We start from the raw sequence: 26,214 nt of genomic DNA, 5'->3' as shown, positions 1-26,214 counted from the left end.
ACAGGTTCAAGCCAGATGGGATCTCAGTCCTGACAAGGACAAGTAGACACAGTCCCACCCTCAACCAAGAAGTTACTTGCAATTGATACCTTCCGGGAAAGGGAAAGTAATATCAATCACACTCCAGGCAGGCCTCCTGCCCAGGGGTAGTAGCAGCCACAAAATTGACACCATGTGGGTTTTTTTTTTCCATTAATTAAAGTATTTATTCACTTTACATCCCAATCACAGTCTCCCTCCTCCCAGTCCCTCCTACTCATACAACCCCCTCTCCCTCTTCTCTGAGAAGGGAGAGCCCTGCTGGGTACCAACCCATCTTGGCACATCACGTCACTGCAAGACTAGGTGCATCCTCTCCCATTCAGGCCAGACAAGGCAGCCCCGCTGTGGCTAACACAGAATCCACAGGCAGACAAGGGTCAGGGACAGCCCCAGCTCCACTTATGGGGGGACCAAGCTGCACATCTGCTGCGTCTGCTTGGATGCCATGGTTTTTATGTTTGCTTTTTGTTTTATTTTGGTGGTTTTTGTTGTACTGGATTTTGTTTGTTTTGATCTTCGTTCTTACTGAGGGGTTTGTTTGCTGAGGAAGGAGAAGGACTGGAAGGAGGGTGGGAGGGAGAAAGAGAATGAAGTTGGGTAGATACGGAAGTAGGGAGTACTGGGAAGAGTTGCAAGGGGGAAGAAGATGAACAAAATATATTGTGTGAAAGCAATTTAATAGTAAATATGAAAGGGAGAAATCCCCAAATATCAAGAGCTATTGTATCTGAAGAGAGAGAGAGAGACCACTGCAAGAGTTTGGGACTTCCATGCTTTGCAGCCACAATTCAAATTTTCCTGTTCAGTCAATCAGCCAGAACGCTCAGTGGTGTGACCTACTTAGTAGCCATTTCCTAGGCGAACACACTCATGACAAAAGGATGAATTGTGTTTTAAAAGATGCCCTAACCTGATCACTTTAACAGGCAAAGTAGATCGTTGAACCATTTTTTTGTTTTGTTTTGAACTTAATTCCTCCTAATGCATACGGTAGGTAGAAAGCAGAGTATGAGACTAAATGTAGAAAGGGGGGAAAACTCCTAAAATTAAAAAATATATATTTTTGTCTTTTGTGTATGCATGCATTTTCTGTGAATGACATGTGTATGTGTGCCTGTGCGTGTGTGTGTGTGTGTGTGTGTGTGTGTGTGTGTGTGCATGTACACCTGTGTGCTTAGGCCCTTGGACCCATGTGTACCTGTGAGGGGCCAGCGAAGGATCTCGGGTATCTTCCCAGAGTTCTCTCCACCCTGTACCCACCCTTCCTCCAAGGTAGAGGAGCTCACTGGTTTCCTATTAGGCTGACTTCCAGCAAGCCTTGGTCATCCACCGGCTAGCCAGCAAGACCGTCATTCCCGAGTCTCCATATCGACTCCCCTTTGCCCTGGGACTGCAGGTGTATACCTAGTTCCTTTTTAAGATGATTTATTTTTACTGTTTATTCATTTGTATGTCATGCCATACATGTGTGTGTGCATGCTTGTGCATGCCACTGCCCATGCAAGCAAGAAGTAGACCTAGAGCCATAGGCCGTTGGGAGCCACCCCATGTGCGCACTGGGAACTGGATGAACTCTGGTCCTCTGCAACAGCAGCAAGCCCTCTTCTCTCTAGACTTCTAAGTATACATTTCACTTAAGAAGTTGATCTTTTTTTCTGAGCTGGAGGGATGACCCAGCAGTCTGGAGTGTGTATTGCTTTTGCAGAGGATGGGGCTGGTTCCCAACACCCACACAGGATGAGTCACCACCACCTGTGCTTCCAATTCCAAAGCATCCGTCACCATCTCCTGCTCTCCAGACACCTGCATTCCCATGACAGACCTGATGCGCAGACACACATAGGCGTATAATTTTTAAACATTTTTTAAAAATCTTTTTTAAAGCTTGTCTTAAAATAATAAAATGTTATTTTATAATGAAAACCATGCCGAAAATAATGAATCTACGAAGAGAAGAAAAGAAATGTCCCACCATGATTCTTGGGCACAAAAGTACTGAAATTTCTTCCCATATTCCCAAATCACTTACCCCAGCCTTTGCTTCTAGAGGTCTGGGAACATTCAGATCACCCCCAGGATTAAAACTGCACCTTCTCAGCTGGTCAGTTTGTCCCTTTGGGGGATGCTTGCTTCCTTGCTTTGCAATGCTGGGTAAGTAACCTGGGGCTTCCTGCATCCTAGCTAGGCAATCATTCTACCACTGAGGTACACGACCAGTCCTGATGTCACTTTTGAGCATATTAAACCCACCTTTCCCCTAACTCCTCCGAGATCTGCATCCTATTCCCCAACCCCACCTAACTTCTAATCCAATCTGTGCCACCCATAGAGTCATGGGTGTGGGGCCATCCACTGGAACATGGCTGACCTACCAGGGAACACCTTAAAGAACACCGTCTTTTTCTTACCCCAGAAGCCATCTGATGTGTTCCTGGGAGTTTGAAGAAAATATGACAGAAACAGAAACGGCTGTAAGCATTGACAGTGGGGGAGCCCCTGAAATGGTTGTTTGAACCACGGCTTTGAGAATGAATATTAACCTCTGAAAAATAATGTCATCATTATCAACTGGGGGGTCTGGATCAGGTTTGTTTCCTCTGCCAGTTAAGGAATTAAAAAGCAGGAAAAAATCTTAACCACAACAGGTAACAGCAGGGAAAATCTCTGACGCAGCAGGTGGAATCAACAGAATCAACGCCTACTTCTGTTAGGGGTGGCAAGGCACACAGAGAAAGAGTCCCTGCAAAGCCGAAGGGAGGGGGGGGACTCAGGAAATGAGTGTTCGGGCCCTCCTGGAGGCCTGCGGATTTTTTTAAGTCATCGATGGCTGGAATTGGGGTCTTCTTCTCTTAATTTGGTCAGTTTAAACAAAGGTGAGGAAGCTGACCGGTCTAAACTTCGGGTAGCCCTGTCCTGCTCTGGCTTTCAATTTGTTAAAAAGTCATCTTCTGGCAAGCGTGTCCTGTTGGTGGGAGGAAAGAGCCTCCCAGGCCATTATCTCAAGCTGCCAGGTCGTTGCCCCAGATGAGGAAGGTGCAGAAGTTGGGACTTGGCCATCTTAATTCTCTGCCTGTGGCCCCTTCCCCTGTCTGTCTGTCTGCCTGTCGAGGATTCGTCTAACTCCCAGTCCCTCACTGTAATCTGTTTCCTCTGAGTTTCTCTCAAATCCTTCACCTGAGGTTCCACACACTAGAACTATAGGTGGCCCGTGATGCATAGAGGCTTTACTTGTGACATTTTCGCTTCCGGGTGCTCATAAAGCAGTGTGCATTCAGAAGAACCTGAATTTCAGATTTTAAATGTTGGTCTGTCCCTGGGCTCATGATATATGGTTCCCCATGGTGCTAGGAAATGGCTCTGAACCATGTTTAGACAGCACGTGATCTCAGTAGTGAACAAGCACACTCTATAATGTCCCCTGTCATAGTCTTTTGGGTACATTTTGTTTTGTGGTTTTTGTGCTCAGTGTGTTTACCATCAGTAAATATCCATGGAAGAGTCAACCTCTTTATAAGCAGCCTTCCTGTTGCATGGTTTTGCCCATCTGTAGGCCACTGTAACTGTTCTGAGCATGTTTAAGGTAGACTGGGTTATGCTATAGTGTCTGAGAGGCCGGATTTATTAAATGCTTTTTAAAATCGGTATATTATCAACTGACTGAGACAAAAGCCAAGGGCCATCTGTGTGTGACAAGCTTTCCTGGAGCGGACCAACAGATTCACAGCTTAAGAGGTGAGCAGTGGGTTTTAAAATCTTCATAAATAGCACTGATCCCCAGGCACCTCTCAGAAGGGGCCATGTCACAATCACCGGACTTCATTCCAGAGGCATGTTTCGAGAAAATGTTTTAACAGACTATCAAAGGGGGAAAAGAGAGAGAGAGAGAATAGCAGTCAGTTCCTGCTGAAGTAACAAAATACCAAACAAAAGCGAAGCGGGGAGGGAAGGGTTTGTTTTGACTTGTGATTTGAAGAGATACTGTCCATCAGGGAGGAGAGGATGGGTGATAGGAGAGAGTGGCTGCTCTCATTACATCCACGGTGAGGAAGCAGACAGAGAGGCCGCTGATACTTAGCCCTCTGGCGCCTGTTTATCCAGTCAAGATCCACAGGACAGGACTGCCTATATGCAGGATAAGTCCTCCCTGGTCTCTCACAGACACACCAAGACATGTGTTTCCATAGTTACTCTAAATCAAACAAGTTGACAACAACTTGACACAAGCACATCACCCTTTGGCCCCTAGGAGCTCATGTTTCTCCCATGGAACCAAGGCAAAACTGAAGTCTAGCGGTTCGGTCATTACATCTGAAGTCAGCCTCATTCAAGTTTTCAGGACATGGGAAGAATCCAGCCACTCTTTGCCAGAATGGCTATAAATGGCCTCTAGCTCGGTCCGCAGTGAAGTCCTAGTTCTCTGAAACTACATGAGCTATGACCTCCACTTCATGTTTCTCGGGGCACCTGACCTCCTACATTCCCACCAGGCTGGCTCGTTAGGTTCCGCTTACAGCATCCTAGGGCTTTTCCCATCTAAAGTTCCAAACTCTTCCCCATTCCACAGGCAAACCAGTTCCAGAGATCTGAAGACCATGTGGTCGGGGTTATCACAACAATGGCTCCCCTTTAGTTCCCAGGTTTCTGTATTACTTGTCTCATTGCTCTGACAAAAGCAACTTAAAGAAGGAAGTATCTATTTTGGCTTACACTTTGAAAAAAAATACACACACACACACACACACACACACACACACACACACACACACACATATATATATATATATTTCGTGATAGCAATGGAGGTGTGGTGGTAAGAGGGCAGGGCAGCTGGGCACATTGTGACCGTAGCAAGAGCAGAGAGAAATGAATGCTTAACTCACTTTCTCTTTTTTATGCCTTCTGGGACCCCAAGATAGCACCACCCCTATTCAGGGTAGGTCTTCCCTGCTCTGTTAGATCTTTCTGGAGACACTCTCACAGACGCACTCAGACTCATGTTATCATGATGATTCTAAGTCCACTCAATGTGACAATGAAAATTAATTGTCATAGACATTGGAGATGACCACTAGCTCAGAGCTCAGTCCCCAGCTGATGAAGCCTGGATACATTTTGCCTTGTGTGACCGGTGTTTACGTGAGTAGCCATGTGCTGACAGGATTGCCAGCGCCCTTTGCCACAGGTGAACAGTGGTTCCAGGAAGGAGGCCAAGAATTGGAATAGGTATTTGGAGAGGTTGCTTCCACATAGAAGGGGATAGGATATGATGGGGATAACATGTGGAGAGCTGCCCTGACTGTAGGCAGTAGGCCATGGCAACTTTGGAGGGTTTCTAGGTCATCCTGTTGTGAATGAAAAGCATTCTGGCCCCCAACTCCCTCCCTCTCTCCCAGCATCTTCTGGCTTTAATAGAGACAAAGGCAGATCGTAGGCGTACCCTGCAGTGTTGGAGAGGTTCCTATTGAGGGTCCAGTTTGACTTCACTGGGAAGCAAAGAGCTAGGTTTAGGGTTTGCCCTTTCCTCTGGTTGATCGTGTCCTTCATTCTAGAAGCAACCTGCATGTTGCTCCCTTAACTAGCTTCTCTCTTGTTGATCCTTATCCCACCTATAACTTTCCTACACGGTCCCCCAGAGCAGCATTTAACTTCTTTTCCCACCTCTGCCAACGAATCTACACTGTAATGGCTTCAATTTGATATACTGCCTTGAGCTCATTTGCAAAACACTTATTTTTATAGGACTTGCGGTCTGAAGGAGATATCTGATAATAGGAACTCAGACGTCCTAGGAGACCCCAAGAGGTTGAGGTACTTGATGGTAAAGGAGCTAAAGACAAGGTCCTCATCTCATCAGGCTGGTGACTGTCCAGGAAGACATTGACCTTACCAAGCTGGAAGCCACTTAGCAAGGTGTGAGGATGTAAGTAGAAGATGTGATTCTTGACTGTAGGGTTGTGAGGCAGCAGGAGTACCGGAGCAGCCTGGTGACTTCACTCATGACCATGGCTCTGCAGGCCCAGGGCTTCTCCGCCATGAACACAGCTTTCCACTGACAAGTGACAGACCTTCCTTCTGCCAGGACCTCTCAGGTGCTCTCTACCTGCTCATCCCGTAGGATTCCCTGTGCTCTAGGTCTTCCTGCTCTTATCCTGGGTTCCTGCCCAGCCACCATAGCCTCTCAGATTCTCAGACCCCACTGCCTGTTGGCCTTGGAGTAGTCCCGAAGGCAGTATGATCTTTGTATAAATACCTGTTGTCAAAGGGAAGAAAGCAGGGCTGGGGAGAGTTAGAAGCCAGACCATGGCTACCATTAGGTCTCAGATGACTTCCCTTGGAGCTTAGATGGCCCAGCAGAGTTGTGTTGAGCTTGAGTGAAAGAGTTTGGCTTTACAGACCAGTCATGGGTATTTTAGGTAAAGGTCCTGTTTTAACCATGGATAAGTGTTCCTAGGAAGCTGATCTCTGAGGTGGGCAGCTGGAAGTGAGCCCAGCACCTGCCCCCTCTTCTCCTGAGAAGCAAGCCAAGTCTTCTAGTTTATTCTATGCTTATGTGCCCTTTGGCCTACTGGGGATCCCTAAGCCTTTGGGGAACCAATGTCTGTTGGTGTTCACATGAGAACACGCCTAGGTTTCACTAGCCCTTCCATGGCTCTGGGTGAGGCTCCTGAAGGGTATGAAAAACCAGTTCTGTCCAGGTTGTGATTAGTGGTTCAGAAAGGTCTAGGCTTGCTGTGACAATGAACTTGGGTCGGGGGTGGGGGAGGGTCCCGCAGGAGGTCTGATCTTCCCGGGACGTCCCACAGCGCTGGCCAGTACAGTCACTGTTGTTTACCTTCACTGACTGAGTGACCTCTACCACACCACACAATCTGTAACGTCAAGCCCGCACCTCACAAGCTCCCACAGCTCCAGACCTCTGTGCTGTGGCTGAAGCAGCCATATGCCGATAGCTGGCGCCTCCACCCCATCACCCAAACCATCAGCTGCAACTGAACCGCCCTTCCCCAGGTTGCATCATGTGGTTTCTTCGCTCTCTGTATTCACGTGTGCTTATCACTCTGTGGGGAACATGTCTTCCTGCCAGCTCCATCTAAAGTTAAGACCTGGGACTGGATAGTTCTCATGTGCATGGGATGTTGGACAGTATCCCTGGCTCTCTCTACCTGGAACTGCCAGTATCTCCTCCCAGTCATGACAACCAAAAATATCTCAAGACATTGTCCTACATACTCCACAAGGTAAACATCCTGGCGTGGGCAAACCTTCAGGACTTTAAATGTCATCTTGCCCACCATCTTTTCCATCCCCCTCCCATGCCTATCTTTGGGCCTGGCTTAGATGCCCATCGTTTCTGTCCCAGTAATACCTAGTTCTCAGCCCACAGTCCTTAACTCCCACCCCTGCCTTCCGCTTGTTGACTTCTTTGTATTATTTCTCCATTCGACTCCTCAAGGGCAGAAATCATGTTTTATTCATTCCTGTAACCTCAGCACTCAGAATAGGACTGGCGTACACTAGAGTCGGTGTCTCTATTTGTTGAGCAAATGAACAAACAAGGGTGTCAGCCAAAGAGGTGACTCCTGAGCTGAGACTCGTGAAGTGGGCAGTTTATACCTCTGAATCACATACACCCTATCAAAACCGTGTGCACTGCTGTTTCTTCTGGTCTGAGCGGTGGTTATCAGTTCAGATGCTTTGGCTAAAGCCAACTCAGCAACTGTTTTAAAACAACAGGAAATGCATTGATTACAGCAAGTTCAGGGATGCTGATTAACATGTCAGCTCATCCCTCTACAATGTACAGGACTATGTTCTCTTACGCACTGGCTTGCTTCTCTCTACCAAATGGCCCTGCATTAACCAGCACAGCAGAAAATTTTCTTTTCCCAATTACGAAGCAAAGTTTATAAGTTTTACTCTGACTGTACCACCGTAGAGTAAATGCCCAGTTCTGTGTCAATCATGGGGATAGTGAGGCCGACACTGGTTGATTTACCCGAGTCAGATATAACCAGTGACCTGACACAGGCTTTGTCCCACCCTTGGCAGCTGGCTGGGACACAGGGTAAGCTGGTCCGTCGTCAACTTGTTACAAACCAGACGTCACCTGGGAAGAGGCAAACCTCAGTCGGGGACTTACTTCCTTTAGATTGGCCTGTAGGCAAGTCTCTGAGACATTTTCTTGATTAATGACTTGATACGGGAAGGCCCTGCCCCCTATGGAAGGGGCCACCCCTGGGAAGGTGGGCCAGGATTATTACAAGAAAGCAGGCTGAGCAAGCCAGGAAGCAGCACTCCTCTATGGTGTCTGCCTCAGCTCCTGCTCTGACTTCCCTCGGTGATGGGACTGTGGCCTGGGAGCGTAGGATGAAGTGAAGTCCTCCCTCCCTAGAGTGACTCTGGTCAGTGTTCTACCACAGCCAGAGAACCAGATGAGAGCACAGGAAGGAAAGGACGGTGCCAAGACTGTCGCCCTGCGGGCTGCTTGAGAAAGGACTTCTCTGAGGAAGGAGTCCCGCACACTCCTCCATTTCATTGTTCCCTTCCTCTTTGGGTGGCCACTCAGGAAACAGCCAACCTGAGGTGGTACCGTGGCTCCAGGGTGGTACTCAGGTGTGCACTGTGGCATTGGGAAGCCCTCACTAAGACGGCCGTCTGTGCATCTGAGGTGGATGTGAAAGAGGTGGTGCCAAAGACACTCTGTACAGCTGTCTGGCCTTTGCAAGGCTGAAGAGGAGGAAGGACATATCTGAGAAGATGTGGGAACAGTCTGTCAGCTATGAAATAGTGCTGAATCACAGGTGAGGACCTCCCTGTCCATTTCTGGCCTGCAGCAACAGGCCAGAAATTAGCCAAGGTGACTAATCTCACAAAAACACAAAGCAGCTTTCCCTGATGCTTTCCGACTGACTCCTTTATTTTTGTTGGATTATTTTTTATTTACATTTCAAATGTTATTCCCTTTCCCCCACCCTGACATTCCCCTACACTGGGGCATGTTGAGCCTTGGCAGGACCAAGGGCTTCTCCTCCCATTGGTGCCCAACAAGGCCATCCTCTGCTACATATGAAGCTGAAGCCATGGGGCTGTCCACGTGTTCTCTTTGGATGATGATTTAGTCCCCGGGAGTGGTTGGTTGGTATTGTTGTTCTTATGGTGTTGCAAGCCCCTTCAGCTCCTTCAATCCTTTCTCTGACTCCTCCAATGGGGACCCCATTCTCAGTTCAATGGTTTGTTGCTAGCATTCACCTCTGTATTTGTCAGGCTCTCAGGAGATAGTATATCAGGCTCCTGTCTGCATGCACTTCTTGGCATCAGCAATATTGTCTGGGTTTGGTGGCTGTATGTATATGGGCTGAATCCCTAGGTGGGGCAGGCTCTGAATGGCCATTCCTTCGGTCTCTGCTCCAAACTTTGTCTTCATATCTCTTCCTATGGATATTTTTGTTCCCCCTTCTAAGAAGGACTGAAGCATCTGCACCTTGGTCGTCCTTCTTGTTGAGCTTCATGTGGTCTCTGGATTGAATCTTGGGTAATCCGAGCTTTGGGACTAATATCCATTTATCAGTGAGTACATACCATGTGTGGGTTTTTTTTTTTTTTTTTGGTTTTTTGTTTGTTTGTTTTTTTGTGATTGGGTTACCTCACTCTGGATGATATTTTCTAGTTCCATTCATTTGCCTATGAATTTCATGAAGTCATTGTTTTTGATAGCTGAGTAATATTCCGTTGTGTAGATGTACCACATTTTCTGTACCCGTTCCTCTGTTGAAGGGCATCTGGGTTCTTTCCAGCTTCTGGCTATTATAAATAAGGCTGCTACAAACATAGTGGAGTATGTGTCCTTGTTGTATGTTGGAGCATCTTTTGGGTATATGCCCAGGAGAGGTATAGCTGGGTCCTCAGGTAGTGCAATGTCCAATTTTCTGAGGAACCTCCAGACTGATTTCCTGAGTGGTTGTAACAGCTTATAATCCCACCAACAATGGAGGAGTGTTCCTCTTTCTCCAAATCTTCAACAGCATCTGTTGTCACCTGAGTTTTTGATCTTAGCCATTCTGACTGGTGTGAGGTGGACTCTCAGGGTTGTTTTGATTTGCATTGCTCTGGTGACTAAGGATGTTGAACATTTCTTTAGGTGTTTCTCAGCCATTTGATATTCCTCAGCTGAGAATTCTTTGTTTAGCTCTGTACCACATTTTTTAATAGGGTTATTTGATTTTCTGGAGTCTAACTTCTTGAGTTCTTTATATACATTTGATATTAGCCCTCTATCAGATGTAGGATTGGTAAAGATCTTTTCCCAATCTGTTGGTTGCCATTTTGTCCTATTGACAGTGTCCTTTGCCTTACAGAAGATTTGCAATTTTATGAGGTCCCATTTGTCGACTCTTGATCTTAGAGCATAAGCCATTGGTGTTCTCTTCAGGAAATTTTCCCCAATGCCCATGTGTTCCAGGCTCTCCCCCACTTTTTCTTCTATTAGTTTGAGTGTATCTGGTTTTATGTGGAGGTCCTTGATCCACTTGGACTTGAGCTTTGTGCAGGGCAATGAAAATGGATCATTTTGCATTCTTCTACATGCTGACCGTCAGTTGAACCAGCACCATTTGCTGAAAATGCTATCTTTTCCCACTGGTTGGTTCTAGCTCCTTTGTCAAAGATCAAGTGACCATACCTGTGTGGGTTCATTTCTGGGTCTTCAATTCTGTTCCATTGATCTACCTGTCTGTCTCTGTACCAATACCATACAGTTTTTATCACTACTGCTCTATAATACTGCTTGAGGTCAGGGATGGTGATTCTCGCAGAAGTTCATATATTGATGAGAATAGTTTTCGCTATCCTGGGTTTTTTGTTATTACAAATGAATTTTCAAATTTGTTTTTTCTAACTCTATGAAGAATTGAGTTGGAATTTTGATGGGGATGGCATTGAATCTATAGATTGCTTTGGGCAAGATGGTCATCTTTACTATATTAATCCTGCCAATCCATGCGCTTGGGAGATCTTTCCATCTTCTGAGATCTTCCTCAATTTCTTTTTTTTTTCCTCCATCTTTATTAAATTGGGTATTTTTATTTACATTTCAATTGTTATTCCCTTTCCTGGTTTCCAGGCCAACATTCCCTAGCCTCCCCCTCCTTATATATGGGTGTCCCTCCCCGTCCTCCCCCCCCATTACCGCCCTCCCCAACAATCCCGTTCACTGGGGGTTCAGTCTTGGCAGGACCAAGGGCTTCCCCTTCCACTGGTGCCCTCGCTAGGCTATTCATTGTTACCTATGTAGTTGGAGCCCAGGGTCAGTCCATGTATAGTCTTTGGGTAGTGGCTTAGTCCCTGGAAGTTCTGGTTGTTGGGTATTGTTGTTCATATAGGTCTCAAGCACCTTCCAGTTTCTTGTCCTTTCTCTGAATTCCCAATGGGGGGTCCTTCTCCAGTTCAGGGTTTGCTGCTGGCATTAGCCTATGTATTTGCTATATTCTTGCTGTGTCTCTCAGGAGAGATCTACATCCGGTTCCTGTCAGCCTGCACTTCTTTGCTTCATCCATCTTATCTAGTTTGTATGGGCCACATGTGGGGCAGGCTCTGAATGGGCGTTCCTTCAGTCTCTGTTCTAAACTTTGCCTCCCTATCCCCTCCCAAGGGTATTCTTGTTCCCCCTTTTAAAGAAGGAATGAAGCATCTGCATTTTGGTCATCCTTCTTGAGTTTCATGTGTTCTGCGCATTTAGGGTAATTCAACATTTGGGCTAATATCCACTTATCAATGAGTGCATACCATGTGTGTTTTTCTGTGATTGGGTTACCTCAGGATGATATTTTCCAGTTCCATCCATTTGCCTATGAATTTCATAAAGTCATTGTTTTTGATAGCTGAGTAGTATTCAATTGTGTAGATGTACCACATTTTCTGTATCCATTCCTCTGTTGAAGAACATCTGGGTTCTTTCCAGCTTCTGGCTATTATAAATAAGGCTGCTATGAACATAGTGGAGCATGTGTCTTTGCTGTATGTTGGGGCATCTTTTGAGTATATGCCCAAGAGAAGTATAGCTGGGTCCTCAGGTAGTGGAGTTCAATGTTCTGAGGAACCTCCAGACTGATTTCCAGAATGGTTGTACCAGTCTGCAATCCCACCAACAATGGAAGAGTGTTCCTCTTTCTCCACATCCTCGCCAGCATCTGCTGTCACCGGAGTTTTTGATCTTAGCCATTCTGACTGGTGTGAGGTGGACTCTCAGGGTTGTTTTGATTTGCATTTCCCTTATGACTAAAGATGTCGAACATTTCTTTAGGTGTTTTTGGCCATTCAATAATCAATTCCTTTGAGTTTGTTTATGTAGTGGATTTTGTTGATGGATTTCCATATATTGAACATCCCTGCATCCCTGGGATGAAGCCTACTTGATCATGATGGATGATAGTTTTGATGTGTTCTTGGATTCGGTTTATGAGAATTTTATTGAGTATTTTTGCTTCAATATTCATAAGGGAAATTGGTCTGAAGTTCTCTTTGTTGGGTCTTGTGAAGCCCTAAATGTAATTAGGGCTTCATAGAAGAAATTGGGTAGTGTTCCTTCTATTTCTATTTTGTGGAATAGTTTGGATAGTATTGGTATTAGATCTTCTATGAAGGTCTGATAGAATTCTGCACTAAACCTATCTGGTCCTGGGCTTTTTTAAGTTGGGAGACTTTTAATGACTGCTTCTATTTTTTTAAGGAGTTATGGGACTCTTTAGATGGTTTATCTGTTCCTGATTTAGCTTCGGTACCTGGTATCTGTCTAGGAAATTGCCGATTTCCTCCAGATTTTACAGTTTTGTTGAATATAGGTTTTTGTAGTAGGATCTGATGATTTTTTTAAATTTCCTCTGATTCTGTAGTTATGTCTCCCTTTTCATTTCTGATTTTGTTAATTTGGACACACTCTCTGTGTCCTCTCGTTAGTCTGGCTAAGGGTTTATCTACCTTGTTGATTTTCTCAAAGAACCAGCTTCTGGTTTTGTTGGATTCATTGTATAGTTCTTTTTGGCTTCTACTTGGTTGATTTCAGCCCTGAGTTTATTTCCCTGCCATCTACTACCTTGGGTGTATTTGCTTCTTTTTTGTTCTAGAGTTTTTAGGTGTCCTGTCAGTTGCTAGTGTATGCCTCTCCAGTTTCTTTGGAGGCACTCAGGCTATGAGTTTTCCTCTTGGAACTGCTTACATTGTATCCCATACGTTTGGGTATGTTGTGCCTTCGTTTTTATTAAAGTCTAAAAGTCTTTAATTTCTTCATTTCTTCCTAGACAAAGTTATCATTGAGTAGAGCATTGTTCAACTTCCAAGTGTATGTGGGCTTTCTGTAGTTTTTTGTTATTGAAGCCTTAGTCTGTGGTGATCTGATAGGATGCATGGGATTATTTTTAATCTTCTTGTATCTCTTGAAGCCTGATTTGAAAACCAATTATATGGTCAATTTTGGAGAAGGTACCATTAGGTGCTGAGAGAAGAAAGTATATTCTTTTTGTTTTAGGATGAAATGTTCTATAGATATCTGTTAAATCCATTTAGTTCATAACTTCTCTTAGTTTCAGTGTGTCTCTGTTTAGTTTCTTTTTCCATGTTCTGTCCATTGATGAAAGTGGTGTTGAAGTCTCCCACTATTATTGTATGAGGTGCAATGTGTGTTTTGAGCTTTAGTAAGGTTTCTTTTACGTATGTAGGTGCCCTTGTATTTGGGGCATAGATATTTAGGATTGAGAGTTCATCTTGGTGGATTTTTCCTTTGATGAATATGAAGTGTCCTTCCTTATCTTTTTTGACATGTTTTGGTTGAAAGTCAATTTTATTTGATATTAGAATGGCTACTCCAACTTGTTTCTTGGCACCATTTGCTTGGAAAATCCAGTCTTTTACTCTGTCCTTGTTACTGAGGTGTGTTTCTTTGTATCTAAAAAATGCTGGACCCTCTTAAGTGTCCAGTCTGTTAGTCTATGTCTTTTTTATTGAGGAATTGAGTCCATTGATATTAAGAGATATTAAGGAATAATGATTGTGTTGGAATTTTTCATCTATTATCCTTTGTAGGGCTGGATTTGTGGAAAGATATTGTATAAATTTGGTTTTGTCATGGAACATTCGGTTTCTCCATCTATGTTAATTGAAAGTTTGGAAATAGTAGCCTAGGCTGACTACTTTTTGAAACAGTTAAAACTAGTTTAGTCAGGCAAGTGTGGCTTATAGAGTCCCTTCAAAGTTCACAAGCAACACAGGGACTGTGCTGTAGTTTCTGGAACCTGGCTGTGAATTATCAATAGTTGCTTCACCAGTCTGTTCTTTAGGGTACTGTGTATAAAATGGGCATGCATGTGGTCCTATATCTCATGGGATTACTGTGAGAACAAATGGGCTGATGCTGGCAACACTGTATGGGAGGAGGAGGCAGAAAGTGGTACCCATGGCTTTCAGACTCTACCATCAGTGAGTGATGCCCTGTCTTCTGGCCTCCTTTCCATCCCAGTCCTGTAGGCATCTTCCATCTGCTGTGAAACGTGTCCTGCACCAAGGAAAGGACTAAACCCTACCTAAAGGGAACCTTCATGAGATGTAACTGAAGATGGGTTTGGTGATGGGGACCTGAAACCTTACCTGTTATTCCAGCACATACTTTCCAAACAGCATGGGCCAGTGGATATTCTAACCATCAGTCTTAAACCCCACTGTACATGATAAACAGCAGGCTATGGGATTAGAAATGCTGAGCCTGCCCCTCAGGCTCCTGCCGCATGCTAGAGATGTTTGCAGCAGAAATGACATTGAAGACTTGATAGTTCTGTCTCTCCCTGCCCTGTCTGTGTGGTCTCAGTTTTCACCATTTGGAAGATTAAAAGCCAATGAGGAAACCCCATCCTGTCTCTTCAGCTTGCCCAAAATGCAGAAACCACACTGTCTTTCAACCTATGGCCTCACTGTGATTGCAGTGGGTCGTGGAATGAAACGTGAATTTTTGCAGCAGAGAGGTCACCAAACTCTTCTTTAGACCCCAACCTGTGCCGATAAGGGCCAGTCTCTGTTTTATTGGTGGAGACTCATTTGAGATGTAAGCTCAGAAGGAAGTGGCTGCAGCGTTTCTCCACTGCTCTGCCAGCCTTCCACAAAGGCAGAGCCCCTGGAGTTTGTTTTCCAGAAGTAGCTTTCTAAATATATCCCTGCTTCCTGGGCAAGGCAGGCAGCATGTGGGCCTGTGAGATCCAGAGCAGGCATTAAAGAGGGGAAGCTGTCCTGTTTAGTGTGGGCCCGGGACCATGATTGGTGGAGAGAAAAAGCAGGAAAGGAACCAGTTCCATTTATCATGCCTGGGGTTTATCTTTTTAGCTACCACCCTCGGCCTGCTCTTAGCCCCCTGCCAGGCACGTGTAGAATTTGTGGAGACTGTTCCTAGTAGGGTGGAGCTGCTGATTAATGCCAAGCAGAAAAACAGAGCCTTGTAGCAAATTGTGGGGTGGCAGGGGATTTTCAATGTCTCATCCTCTAAAATGCAGTGTTTGGGTGCGGCAAGTGTGGAAAGTAGAGACCTTTTAGAACATTCCTCACTTTGAGGCCCATGCCTGGGATTCTGGATTGCATGTTCTTAAAGACTCGCAGCTCCACTTGCAGTGTGTCTGTCTTGTTTGTCCTAGAATTGTGAAAATGCCTTTCCTGCTGACGACTTTTAGACAGAGATGTTCTTTAGGATTTCAAAAAACTATTTTTTAGTTTCAGTCAATGAGTATTTATTGTGGTCTCACAGCCATCTGGGGACTCAACAGGGAGATTGCCTCCAGGACCTTGCAGTCCAGTAGAACAGAATCAAAGGTACAAAGATGGACATGGGAGTGCCAGAGGGACACTGGAGGTCCAAGAAGCTAGCTGAGGCAGTAGAGGAGATAGGGGCTGATCTTACTGTCTTAGCCAAACATAAAGGTCTCTGGGAAGACTGCTTCTGAGCAAGGACTGCAAAGTAGAGCCACACATGTTAGCCCCCCCAGGAGAGGAGTTCCCAGTAATGGAAAGGTTCAGACAAGAACACCATTCGGGAGCCCAGAGATCATCAAATGTATGTGTAGCAAGAGTCCTCTGAGGAAAGGACCAGCCTTGACTCCATCCTTTCTTCTTCAGTTCCCCACTTCCAATCCATCAACCAGCCCTGTTGGTCCTGTGCCAAAATGTCTGAACTCACTGGCATTGTTTGCCCATGACCACCTCATCAAACTCCTGCCTCTTCTGCCTGGAATATTGCAAGAGCCTCCTAAGTAACTTCCCACAAATCCCAGCCACTCTTCCCTCCTGCTTAGAAGTCTCTAGGTGTTTGTAGTTGCCCTTTGAAAACAGTCCAACCTTCTTACTGTGGCTTTTTTGGGACCTTTGGGATCAGTCCAATTCTGACAATTTGGGCTTCAGCCACAAGGTCATGTCTTGGTTTGCTAGGGACACAAAATGGTGTCAGTAAGGAAGTGTGCTTCCTCAGAGCTTTAGGGACTCAAAGTCTTAGGTCACCATGTGAGGAGGATTAGTTTGCTCTAGAGAATGGTAGGGAGGATCTCCTCTCTCCTTGGTGTGTAGATGGGAGTCCTGCTGAGTGCTCTGTTGTCCTCCTCTGTAGATGTCTGTGTCCACCCTTAGAAGGACGTCTGTACTATTGATTTAGGGCACACTCAAATAACTTCATTTTAACTTAATCAACCTCTAAGACTCTTGCTTTCCAAACAGGATCACATTCTGAGGTCCTAGGGAATACCAATGCAGGGCATGACTTTGGAGTCACAATTTCATTCCATAATGGTTTTTCTTTGTTGCACATCCTAAGCTTTTTCCTATTTTAAGATGCCTAGCTTAAGATCTGCTGCCCTGTGGTAAGCACATAGCCAACCCCTTTGCCTTCAGGTCTTCAGAAATATCATCTCCTTAGGCAGGTCTTCCTTGACCAGCCCCATCAAACCAACTATACTGTTTCAGCCCATTTTATTTATTTTATCATGGTGAAACTGATATATTAAACTATTCATATCTGCAGTAAATAGGAATACCCTTATGACCACCAACCCAATCAAAATACAGAACCACTTTCTCTCTCTCTCTCTCTGTCTCTCTCTCACACATTCCAGATAGTTTCCTCACATCCAGAGCGACCACTATCTGATATCCACCATCACAGCCCTGTTTTTCCTGGACTTGTATAAATGAATTGTTCAGTACATCCTATGTGTCTGACTTCTCCAACTCAAGATTCTCCTATCCTATTGTGTTACCAGTGTCTTGTTCTTTTCTATTACTGTTCTCATATAAATTCAATGCCATTTGCTTATCTTTCATCCTACTGTGGGAAATTTGGGTTGTTTTCACTTTAGTGCTGGTATAAAATATACTCTGAGAATTTAGTTATATTGTAAACACATGTTCTCATCTGTTTCAGAAAACCCAGAAAAAAAATTCTGGGTTGTAAAGTAGGTACATAGGTCTGACTTTTTTTCTAAACTGCAGACTTAGAAATCATCGAATCTTTTCCCTCTTACCGTGATGGCTATTCAACCCTACTTCTCTGTCTCACCAGCACTTATTGTTATTAGACTGTTTTATATAACTCATTCTACTGAATCTGAAGTGATACAGTTTTCCCAGTTACTGGTGATACCTGTGTATTGGACATTTTGATAAATGTCCTTTGTTGAGGTATCTTTCCAAGCGTATTGTACCATCTTCAAGTTGGATATCGTTTATTCATTTATAGATGGTATTTGCATATCCTGAATATAGACTCTAATATTTTCTGCTGGTCAATAGTTTATCTTTCCATTAGTGTATTCTTTTTCAAAACTAGTTATTAATTTTGTTGAAGACTTCAAGCTACAAAATGTTCCCCAAGGCTAAAATGGTAGGACTAAGTTTGTGAAATAGTTTCCATAAGTCCTGCGGGTCCTTAACAGAGCTATAATGTCCCTCAAATTTGTTCCCATGGGGTTTCAGAAAGAAACTGAGGTCACATGAGTTTTTACCCACTGCATAGGCAGCCTTGGTGTATGAGACTGGCTTGCTCTTTGGAAAATGACATGTGAGGCCCAAAAGTTGACTCTGAGATACATTCTGCTCTTCCAGGGGACCCAGGTCCAATTCCCAGAACCCACATGGCAATCACAACTGTCTGTAACTCAAGGTTCCAGGGGATCCAACTCCTTCTTCTGACTTCTGCAGGCATGAACACAGCACAACACTTGTACATGCAGGCAAAATATTGCAACACATAAAATAATAAAGTGAGCAAATATAAAAAGTTCTTTTAAAGAAAGAAAACAATGTGATTAGATGTAGGTGCTCGTCCAATGGGAGGGCACCACAAAAATCCAAAACCAGGGCCCCCTGTGTTCAGGGAATAAAGAATGGTTTTAATTTCTCTATGGGTTGTGATCCACCATAAGAAATTTCATAATGAACCCAAACCTAAAATACATACATATTCTCTATACCAACAATTCCACTTGTGTAAATTTAATCTAGAGGTAAATTTGTGGCTGTATGCAAGTTTAATCACAAGAATATCCTTTAGAGTTTGCTATATGTAGTGAGATATCAGATCACAGAGTAGAGTATATTAACTATAAACTTAAAACTCCTATGATATAGTTATGAATTCTTTAAAATGATTTCTGATGAGTGCATATCTATTGACATATAATATTACATATAGTGCTTATATATGATAATATATAGACACATAAATGTGTATTTTTTGAGCCTTACATGGTGCCTGGAGAGATGGCTCTGCAGTTAAGAGCACTTGCTTTTCTGCCAGCACCCACATCAAACTGGCATACAACCACCTGAACTCCATTTCCAGAGGTTCCAACACCTTCTTCTGGCCTCTGAGGGCACCTGCATGCATGTGCCACATCCTCACACAGATGCATACACATGCACATAAATAAAAGTTAAACTTTTTTAAACTTTATATATTGTATGCATTTACATACATATATATGCTTATTTTCTGTTTTAAAAAAATCAATAGTATATTCTGAAAGAGTGTCTAAACCAAAGAACTATGCAAACAGCAATAATTTGTAGACATCTCTAATCCTCTATTCATATTTTTCATATATGTGACATCATACTCAGCGGTCATGCTGGTTAGTTTTATGTCAAATTAGCACAAGCTAGTCATCTGGGAAAAGGGACTCTCAACTGAGACAGTAACTCCATAATATTGAGGTAGAGACGAGTCTACTTAGCATTTTATGAATTAGTGCTTGGTGTGGGCAAGCCCAGCTCACTGTGTGTGGTGACAGCTCTGGTCAGGACGCCTCCCTGAATTGCAAATAAAAGCAGACTGAGCAGTCCATGAAGAACAACCAATAAGTGTCTGTTATTCTTTCTGCTTTAGGTCCTCTCTCCAGGTTCCTAGCTCAAGGGCCTGACCTGACTCTCCTTGATGGTGGATAAATGTGAAGGTAAGCCAAACCAATCTTTTCCACCTACAATTTGTTTTAGGTCATGATGTTTATCACAGCAAGAGAACCCCCTGACTAAGATGTGGGCCTTTTAAGTTCTCCTCACTTTCTCTCCTTCCCACTTGGCAGCTACTTCTGTTCCTCTCTAGAAAAAGCCTACTTAAAAAACCCTATCTTCCACAGCCTTCCTCTCTCAACTGTGCTGCCCACACTTCCTGTTCTCTATCACAGAAGCCAGAGGATTTGGTGTCAGAGTATGGCCCACTTAGAAGGGAAGGCTGTCGTGGGCAACTATGTCATTATCTGATCTGTCTGGCAGGTAGAGGTGCTGGGCAAAGGGCAGTATGTTGAAGTGCTCCAGCATTTATGACCTGTAACCTCTTCCATATACACAGAAACATCTGGAAGGACATACACGAAGGTCACAGTGTTAGCTACAGTCACCCTGGCAGATTGCAATGGGTTTCATTTTCTTTGTTTGGATCATCTCTGTGTTCTATTTTTTATTATTAGTAGCAGTCATTCCTTCATTGCTTTTTTTCTCCTTTCAGAATTTCTATTGAGGCATATTTTTGATTACACACACACACACACACACACACACACACACACACACACACACACACCTAGCTTCCCAGGATTTTCACACTAGGAGTTGAGAATGAATGCTAACTTGCTAGTTAATCTTAAAATGTGTTCTCATTCCCAATATGGCAGACAGATTTGCACCCAAGCCCACCATCAGTCAGTGGGGAGGCATTAATTTTGTTTATCTAAGCATAAGACATCATCAGTGAACCTAAGGTAAGAGAAGGGGCACGGGCCAGGTAAGCCAGTGGTCATGGTACCCCTCATCTGAAAATGGACACATCTGTTATATGACCTGTGAGGCTAAGCAGGGCCACACATAGGATAGACTCCTCATATCACAGGTCCTCGAGCAAATGTGAATACCCACTATATAGATTTCTCTCACTTAACGGCTGATCAATGGCTTCAGACATATAGCTCTGGATTGAGCTATGATGACAAATGCAGATGGAACCCCAGAGGAGGTCAGAACCCCTGAGGAGCATTGGGAACAGTTGATTGCTTATTGCACATTATTGCGAGAAGCACTTGTGCTTATATGGTGACGCTATATCTGAGGTCAATCCTAGTAATTTTCCCTCTCTGTCCTTGCCTCAGAAGTCTATTCCTGCTGGCCAGAGCACACACCTATGAGGTGGCAAAGATCTGTTTGTGTGTACGGTGGGCAAGGGCTTTGTTTGAGGATTTTTCAGTGCTTGGCAAACTTTCTCATCTGGCTGGTAAAAAGTAATTATATGAGTTAATATTACGCTGGGTGTCGTAAGGTAAAAAGGGTCAATGTACACCAAGTTCTGGGGTGGTGCCTGGCATAACCCTTCCCACCATTTGTCAGTTTATGCCTCTATATTATGCATCTCTCCTATGGGACAGTCCTTCAAGGGTCAGAGTCACAATTTTATTAAACTGCTCTATTAGCACAGCCCTAAAAGCAACTAAGGCTGAAGAAGCAGCTGGTCCCATTAAAACGAAGAAACACAGCCCCCATTCTGCAGGCAGAGGTGTTGAAGGTCTTCCCTTCCTATATGTGGACCTTTAGATGACTCAAAGGACTGCTGTGTGGGGAGGGATAACCTTCCCAGGGACAGTTGGAATTCAGAGACATGAGTGTCCTAATTTAGTTTAGGTGCTGTGATGGAACACCATGAACGAAACGTCTCAGGAGAAAGGGCTTCTTGGCCTTACACTTCACAGCATTGTTCATCACTGAAGGAAGCCGGGGCAGGGACTGTGTCTACCTCCTGTAGCTAAGGTAGTGCTACCCCTCACTAACACGGTTCAAGGAGGTACCCTGCCCACCCCCCACCCCCCACATTTCACAGCCCCACCCCAAGGATCTTAAGGAGGAGAGGGAGAGCACGGACCACTACTAAGACACGCACTCTTGCCCTGCCTAACACACAACTATAAATTCACACTATATATTTACTTTTCTGACTACAGATGCATAACAGCTCTGAACAGTGGTAAAATCAGAGCTCAGCTCACCTCAGTGACGTTAATCTCCCACCTGGAAGTGATCTGGCACCAAATATCCATTCTGTGTTAGGGAAAAATTGAAGATGGAGGGAGGAAGGCCGTGTGTGGGTAGCAACCAGCACTGGTGAGCCTGAGGCACAGTGGGATATGCCCATGACAACGCACCCACCTCCAGGCAACTTTGAAAATCCATTTACCTGCCTTATAATGGAGCTTGAATCAAAGACCCTTAGCTTTGAACTTCAATTCAAAATGTCCTCTGCATTATACAGAAATGTTCTTCTAGAAGTGGATTCATTATCTAGAGGATCTCTCCAAGCAAAATCTTTGCTGGCTTTTAGAAAATCACTTCCCAGGCAATGATCAAAAGCCCTCAGTAACACGACATGCCCTCACATAAAAGGATAATTTTATGTCCTATCCCATGATCTGCCTTTGAATGTTAAAATAAAACAGTAATACTCGAAATTGCTTACTATAGTTGTTTGCTAATAAACTTAGTCTTAAGCTACATGGAGAGCCTAATTTTGATCTAGAACTACATACAGACAAGTTCTAACTTGGTGACAAGATTAGAAGAGATGACTAACTTCTTTTTCATGCTGCCTGTGTTTTCAATTTATTCACTAATGTATATGTACTAAGTTAATACTAACAAAAGTAAAAAATACTTTTACAACACCATCCTCGTTAAGTTACTGTTGCTATGATATGTAGCACTATCTTGGTGCTACTATGACCAAAGCATTGGTGAAGAAACATTAAGCTCAAAATCTTTAAGAAAGTCCATCACTGAAGAAGTCAGGAACCTGAAGGCAGGAACTGAGGCAGGAGCCATGGAGGAGTGTGGCTTTGGCTTGATCACCATGGCTTATTCAGACTGCTCTCTTTAGAACCAATGACCACAAGCCAGGGATAGCGTCACATATAATGGACTTTGCCTTCCCACATCAATCACTAGTTAAGAAAATGCCCTATAGGCTTGTGTATAGCCTGATCTTATAGAAGCCTTTTCTTTTTTGTTTTTTAAGATTTATTTATTTACTTACACACACCAGAAGAGGGCACCAGATCCCTGTTGCAGATGATTGTGGGCCACCATGTGGTTGCTGGGATTTGAACTCAGGACCTCTGTTAGAGCAGTCAGTGCTCTTAACCACTGGAAACCACCTCTCAACCCAAGAAGCCTTTTTCTTAAGTGGGGTTTCCTCCTCCGATGACTTTAGCTTCGTCAGGTTGACATAGAACTATCCAGCACAAACATGAATATATCTGTGATCTTTAAAGACATGACTTGCCTGTGAATGAATTCCCCACGGATTCCTTCCCACAGTGTTTATTTATGCAGCCAAGTGCCTCATGTACCCAGTGATTCAAGTTCACGAGCATCGGCGGGCTAACAGCAGTGGCCCGGGGTGATGAGAGTGTGGATTGATGGAGATTCTACCTTTGTTGTGTCTGTTCTGTCCTACTGTTTCTGAATCCTCCAGAGACATTCACAATTCCTTGTTCAACCCTCTGACAAACATATGCCATCCTTTTACATATGACAAAGTGGAAAGGAAAGCAGCTTTTCCAAGGCTAGGACATCTTCAATGCCCTTCTCAATTGCATCTTTGATCTCTGCCATGTACAACTCCTTAATCACCTAGGCCATCCCTTGTCTCCTGCTTTTGAATTCTGAGATTTGTGTGGCCAGCGTGACAGTGTAACTTAGAACTGGTAAGAATAAACACTCACAGGCGTCCCACACAACCTATAATACAGTTTACTAAACGCCTGCCTTCATCCAATGACTAAGCGGCTGACAGTCCATGTAGACTTCCCTGGGAGCTAATGGGATTCAGTTATCCACCCCACTCAGTTCTGTAGCTACTCCCTGGATAACAGGGGCAGCTGAAAGAGAATGTTCTAGATCAGTAGATCTCAACTTGAGCCAGCATCTGAATCTCCTGGCGTACTCATGAAAACAAGACACCGGGCCCCATTCAGAACTGTTCATTCATGCCACATTATACTTGTAGATCATCTGTGTATGTGAAGGAAGATCGTGTTGCTCCCTGTGATAAGTGGAATCAGGAAATCAGCAATTCCCTGACCAATGGCTGGTCCCAGGCTCAGTTAGAATGATTTGCCAGCCTTTGGGGTATAGGCTACTCGGTGCTCCAGATTCATATACCCAAAGGCATCAGAGATTTTGAGAATGCCATTAATTTAATCAGTGAAAGCCGTTTCTCATTATTATGCTAATTAGCAAGTCTGCCACACTGGTGTAGCTGTAGAGACCTGAAGACTACAACGGTTCCAGTAAAACCTAGCCGACGGCTCCTGTCGTGGGAATTCCTAGATAGAACACATTGGCTATGACTTAAGTTAGCACAGGCTGCTTGACGCATCAGGCCCAGCGAATATTTTAGGATACAGGAAAGCACTTCATTAACAGATCATTCTGTTTGATCCCACAGACTGAGCCCGAGATCATAGAAGAGACCAACGTGGACAGAGTCCATGAGCCCCGGGGCTACGGCAGAGCACGGCAGATGAAGGGCCACTCGGAGACCTCCACACTGAGCTCGCAGCCTTCCATCGACGAAGTCCGGCAACAGATGCACATGCTTCTGGAGGAAGCCTTCAGCCTGGCATCTGCTGGCCATGCGGGCCAAAGCCGGCACCAGGAGGCCTATGGCTCCACTCAGCACCTGCCATACTCAGAGGTGGTGACCAGTGCTCCAGGGACCATGACTCGGCCCAGGGCTGGAGTGCAGTGGGTGCCCACCTACCGACCAGAAATGTACCAATACAGCCTGCCCCGGCCGGTGAGTCTGTCCTACCATCTTTGGATTAGCGCTTCCCACTAGATTCCAACAGGGAACCCAGAGCAAGGATTCGTAAATTTAGAAACAAGCAGTGCTGGAGTCTTTTCTCACCCTTCACTCACGATCCACAGACAAACCTTGTTCTTAAGGGACAGGTTCCTGTGAAACCCTATGTGACACCCCAGCGCATTTCCGTTTCTGCTTTCTCTCCTGAAAGGGTTAACCCATTCTCCACTCACTAGTGGTTTCCCCCGTTTTCAAACATGAACCCCAACTTAAATGTCCAAGAGCCCTGTGTGAAGGGCCTGTGTGTCGGGGTAACTTGACCAGGATTCCCACCTTGACCACTTTTCTGGTTTTGAAACTTCAGAAAGTTGCTTTAAGTTTCTGCAGGTAAATAAACAAACAGATAAGAACAACAAGCTACTTCCTGGTATGACGGAAGTCCCTCCTAAGTACACCAGAGTTAATACTGTTATGCACTGAACTGAACTGAGCATTGCTTGTATGCCACGCAGTCTGTGTAATGGGCCTCTGAGACAAATCCAGTGCTATTCGTCTCTCACAGAAGAGGGTGTCCAGTGCCCCAGAAGCTTAAGTTACAGACATTAGTGAGTTGCCATGTTGGTACTGAGAAGGGAACCTTCATCTTCCAAAAGAGCTTGCTCTTAACCACGGAGCCGTCTCTCCAGTCCAGAGCACTCAGCATGTTACTCATTTTAAAGTACACAGTTGGGTGACGTATAGACTTTTACATTCTTGTGCAACTCTTTCCAGGACTCTCCAGCTTGCCAACGTGACCCTCTATTCATAAAAGACAGTTCTTTTGTCTCCCCTCATAGTCCCGGAAACCAACACTCTACCTCTGTCTACAAAGTAACCTTTGTCTTTATGGTTGGCTTATTTCACTTAGCGTAAACTTCAAGTTTTGTCCATGCAGCGGGCATCAGAAGACCCTTTCTAAACTTTAAGGCGGAATAATACTCAAGTGTACACACACACTGTATCATCTTGTCTGCCGACGCGTAAGGGCTTGAGTTGTCTTCACCTTTGGGCCACATTAAGTTGTGGCAGTACTCACACAGATATAAAAATGTCCCTCCCAGTTCTTGCTTTCATTATTTTGGATATCTACCCATGAGAGGGAGGACTGAGTCAAGCAGAATTCTGTTTTCTACTGACGTATTGTGTTCTGTAGTGGTGTACCATTTTTCATTCTCTTCAACAAAGAATTTATTTCTTCACATCTCACTGATGCTTGTTACTTTCTGGTCTCTGCACAGTAGGTATCCTAATGAGTTTGAGGTAGGTCTCATTATTTTTTTTTTTGCATTCCTATAATGATACAATGTTAAGCACCTTTCCATGGTTTCGTTTGCCACTCACATGTCTTCTTAACATAATTTAAAATATATACTTTTGAGCAATGCTCAGGCATCAGGAATATAAATTTGTCATTGCCCTCAGAGAACTTTGATGAACATTGAAGCCCTGCATTCCTGGAAAATGTCAGCAACTCTAAGACCACTCAAGTCACATTCCCAAAAGACTGGATCTAAAGGATGGGAAAAATCTCACGTGGACTTTCATATATGCCATTATAAATGCTTCCCCATGACAGCATTTATATTACAGTTCCCAAGTTCACAGCGTTCTGATAATGCGCATGAGGTTGGCACCTGCCCCATCGGGGAGGAAAATTTCCTTCTAGAGATCTATGAACACCGCAATCTTAGCAATTTCTATACTCCTCCTAGGAGGCTGGCCTCTAGAAAAGGCCACTCATATCCATTCTGTTTTGATTGTCACCAACTTCAGTCTCA

The 26,214-nt window shown here is 44.4% G+C and overlaps 1 protein-coding gene across 1 annotated transcript in view; it reads left to right on the top strand.

Annotated features, from left to right (window-relative positions):
* Positions 1-24,789, top strand: part of LOC116901695 (UPF0606 protein KIAA1549L-like) — a 242,887-nt gene extending 218,098 nt beyond the window's left edge. Inside the window, exon 17 of the mRNA XM_032903824.1 lies at positions 24,041-24,789. Within this exon, the coding sequence (XP_032759715.1) occupies positions 24,041-24,433 (393 nt within the window). The 3' untranslated portion in view covers positions 24,434-24,789. The remainder of the gene's footprint in view (positions 1-24,040) is intronic.
* Positions 24,790-26,214: the final 1,425 nt, after the last annotated feature.

The sequence above is a fragment of the Rattus rattus genome, chromosome 5, assembly GCF_011064425.1.
Source record: "Rattus rattus isolate New Zealand chromosome 5, Rrattus_CSIRO_v1, whole genome shotgun sequence".
Taxonomy (NCBI): Eukaryota; Metazoa; Chordata; class Mammalia; order Rodentia; family Muridae; genus Rattus; species Rattus rattus.
Note: the sequence above shows the minus strand (reverse complement) of the source record. Positions and strands in the feature narration are given on the sequence as shown.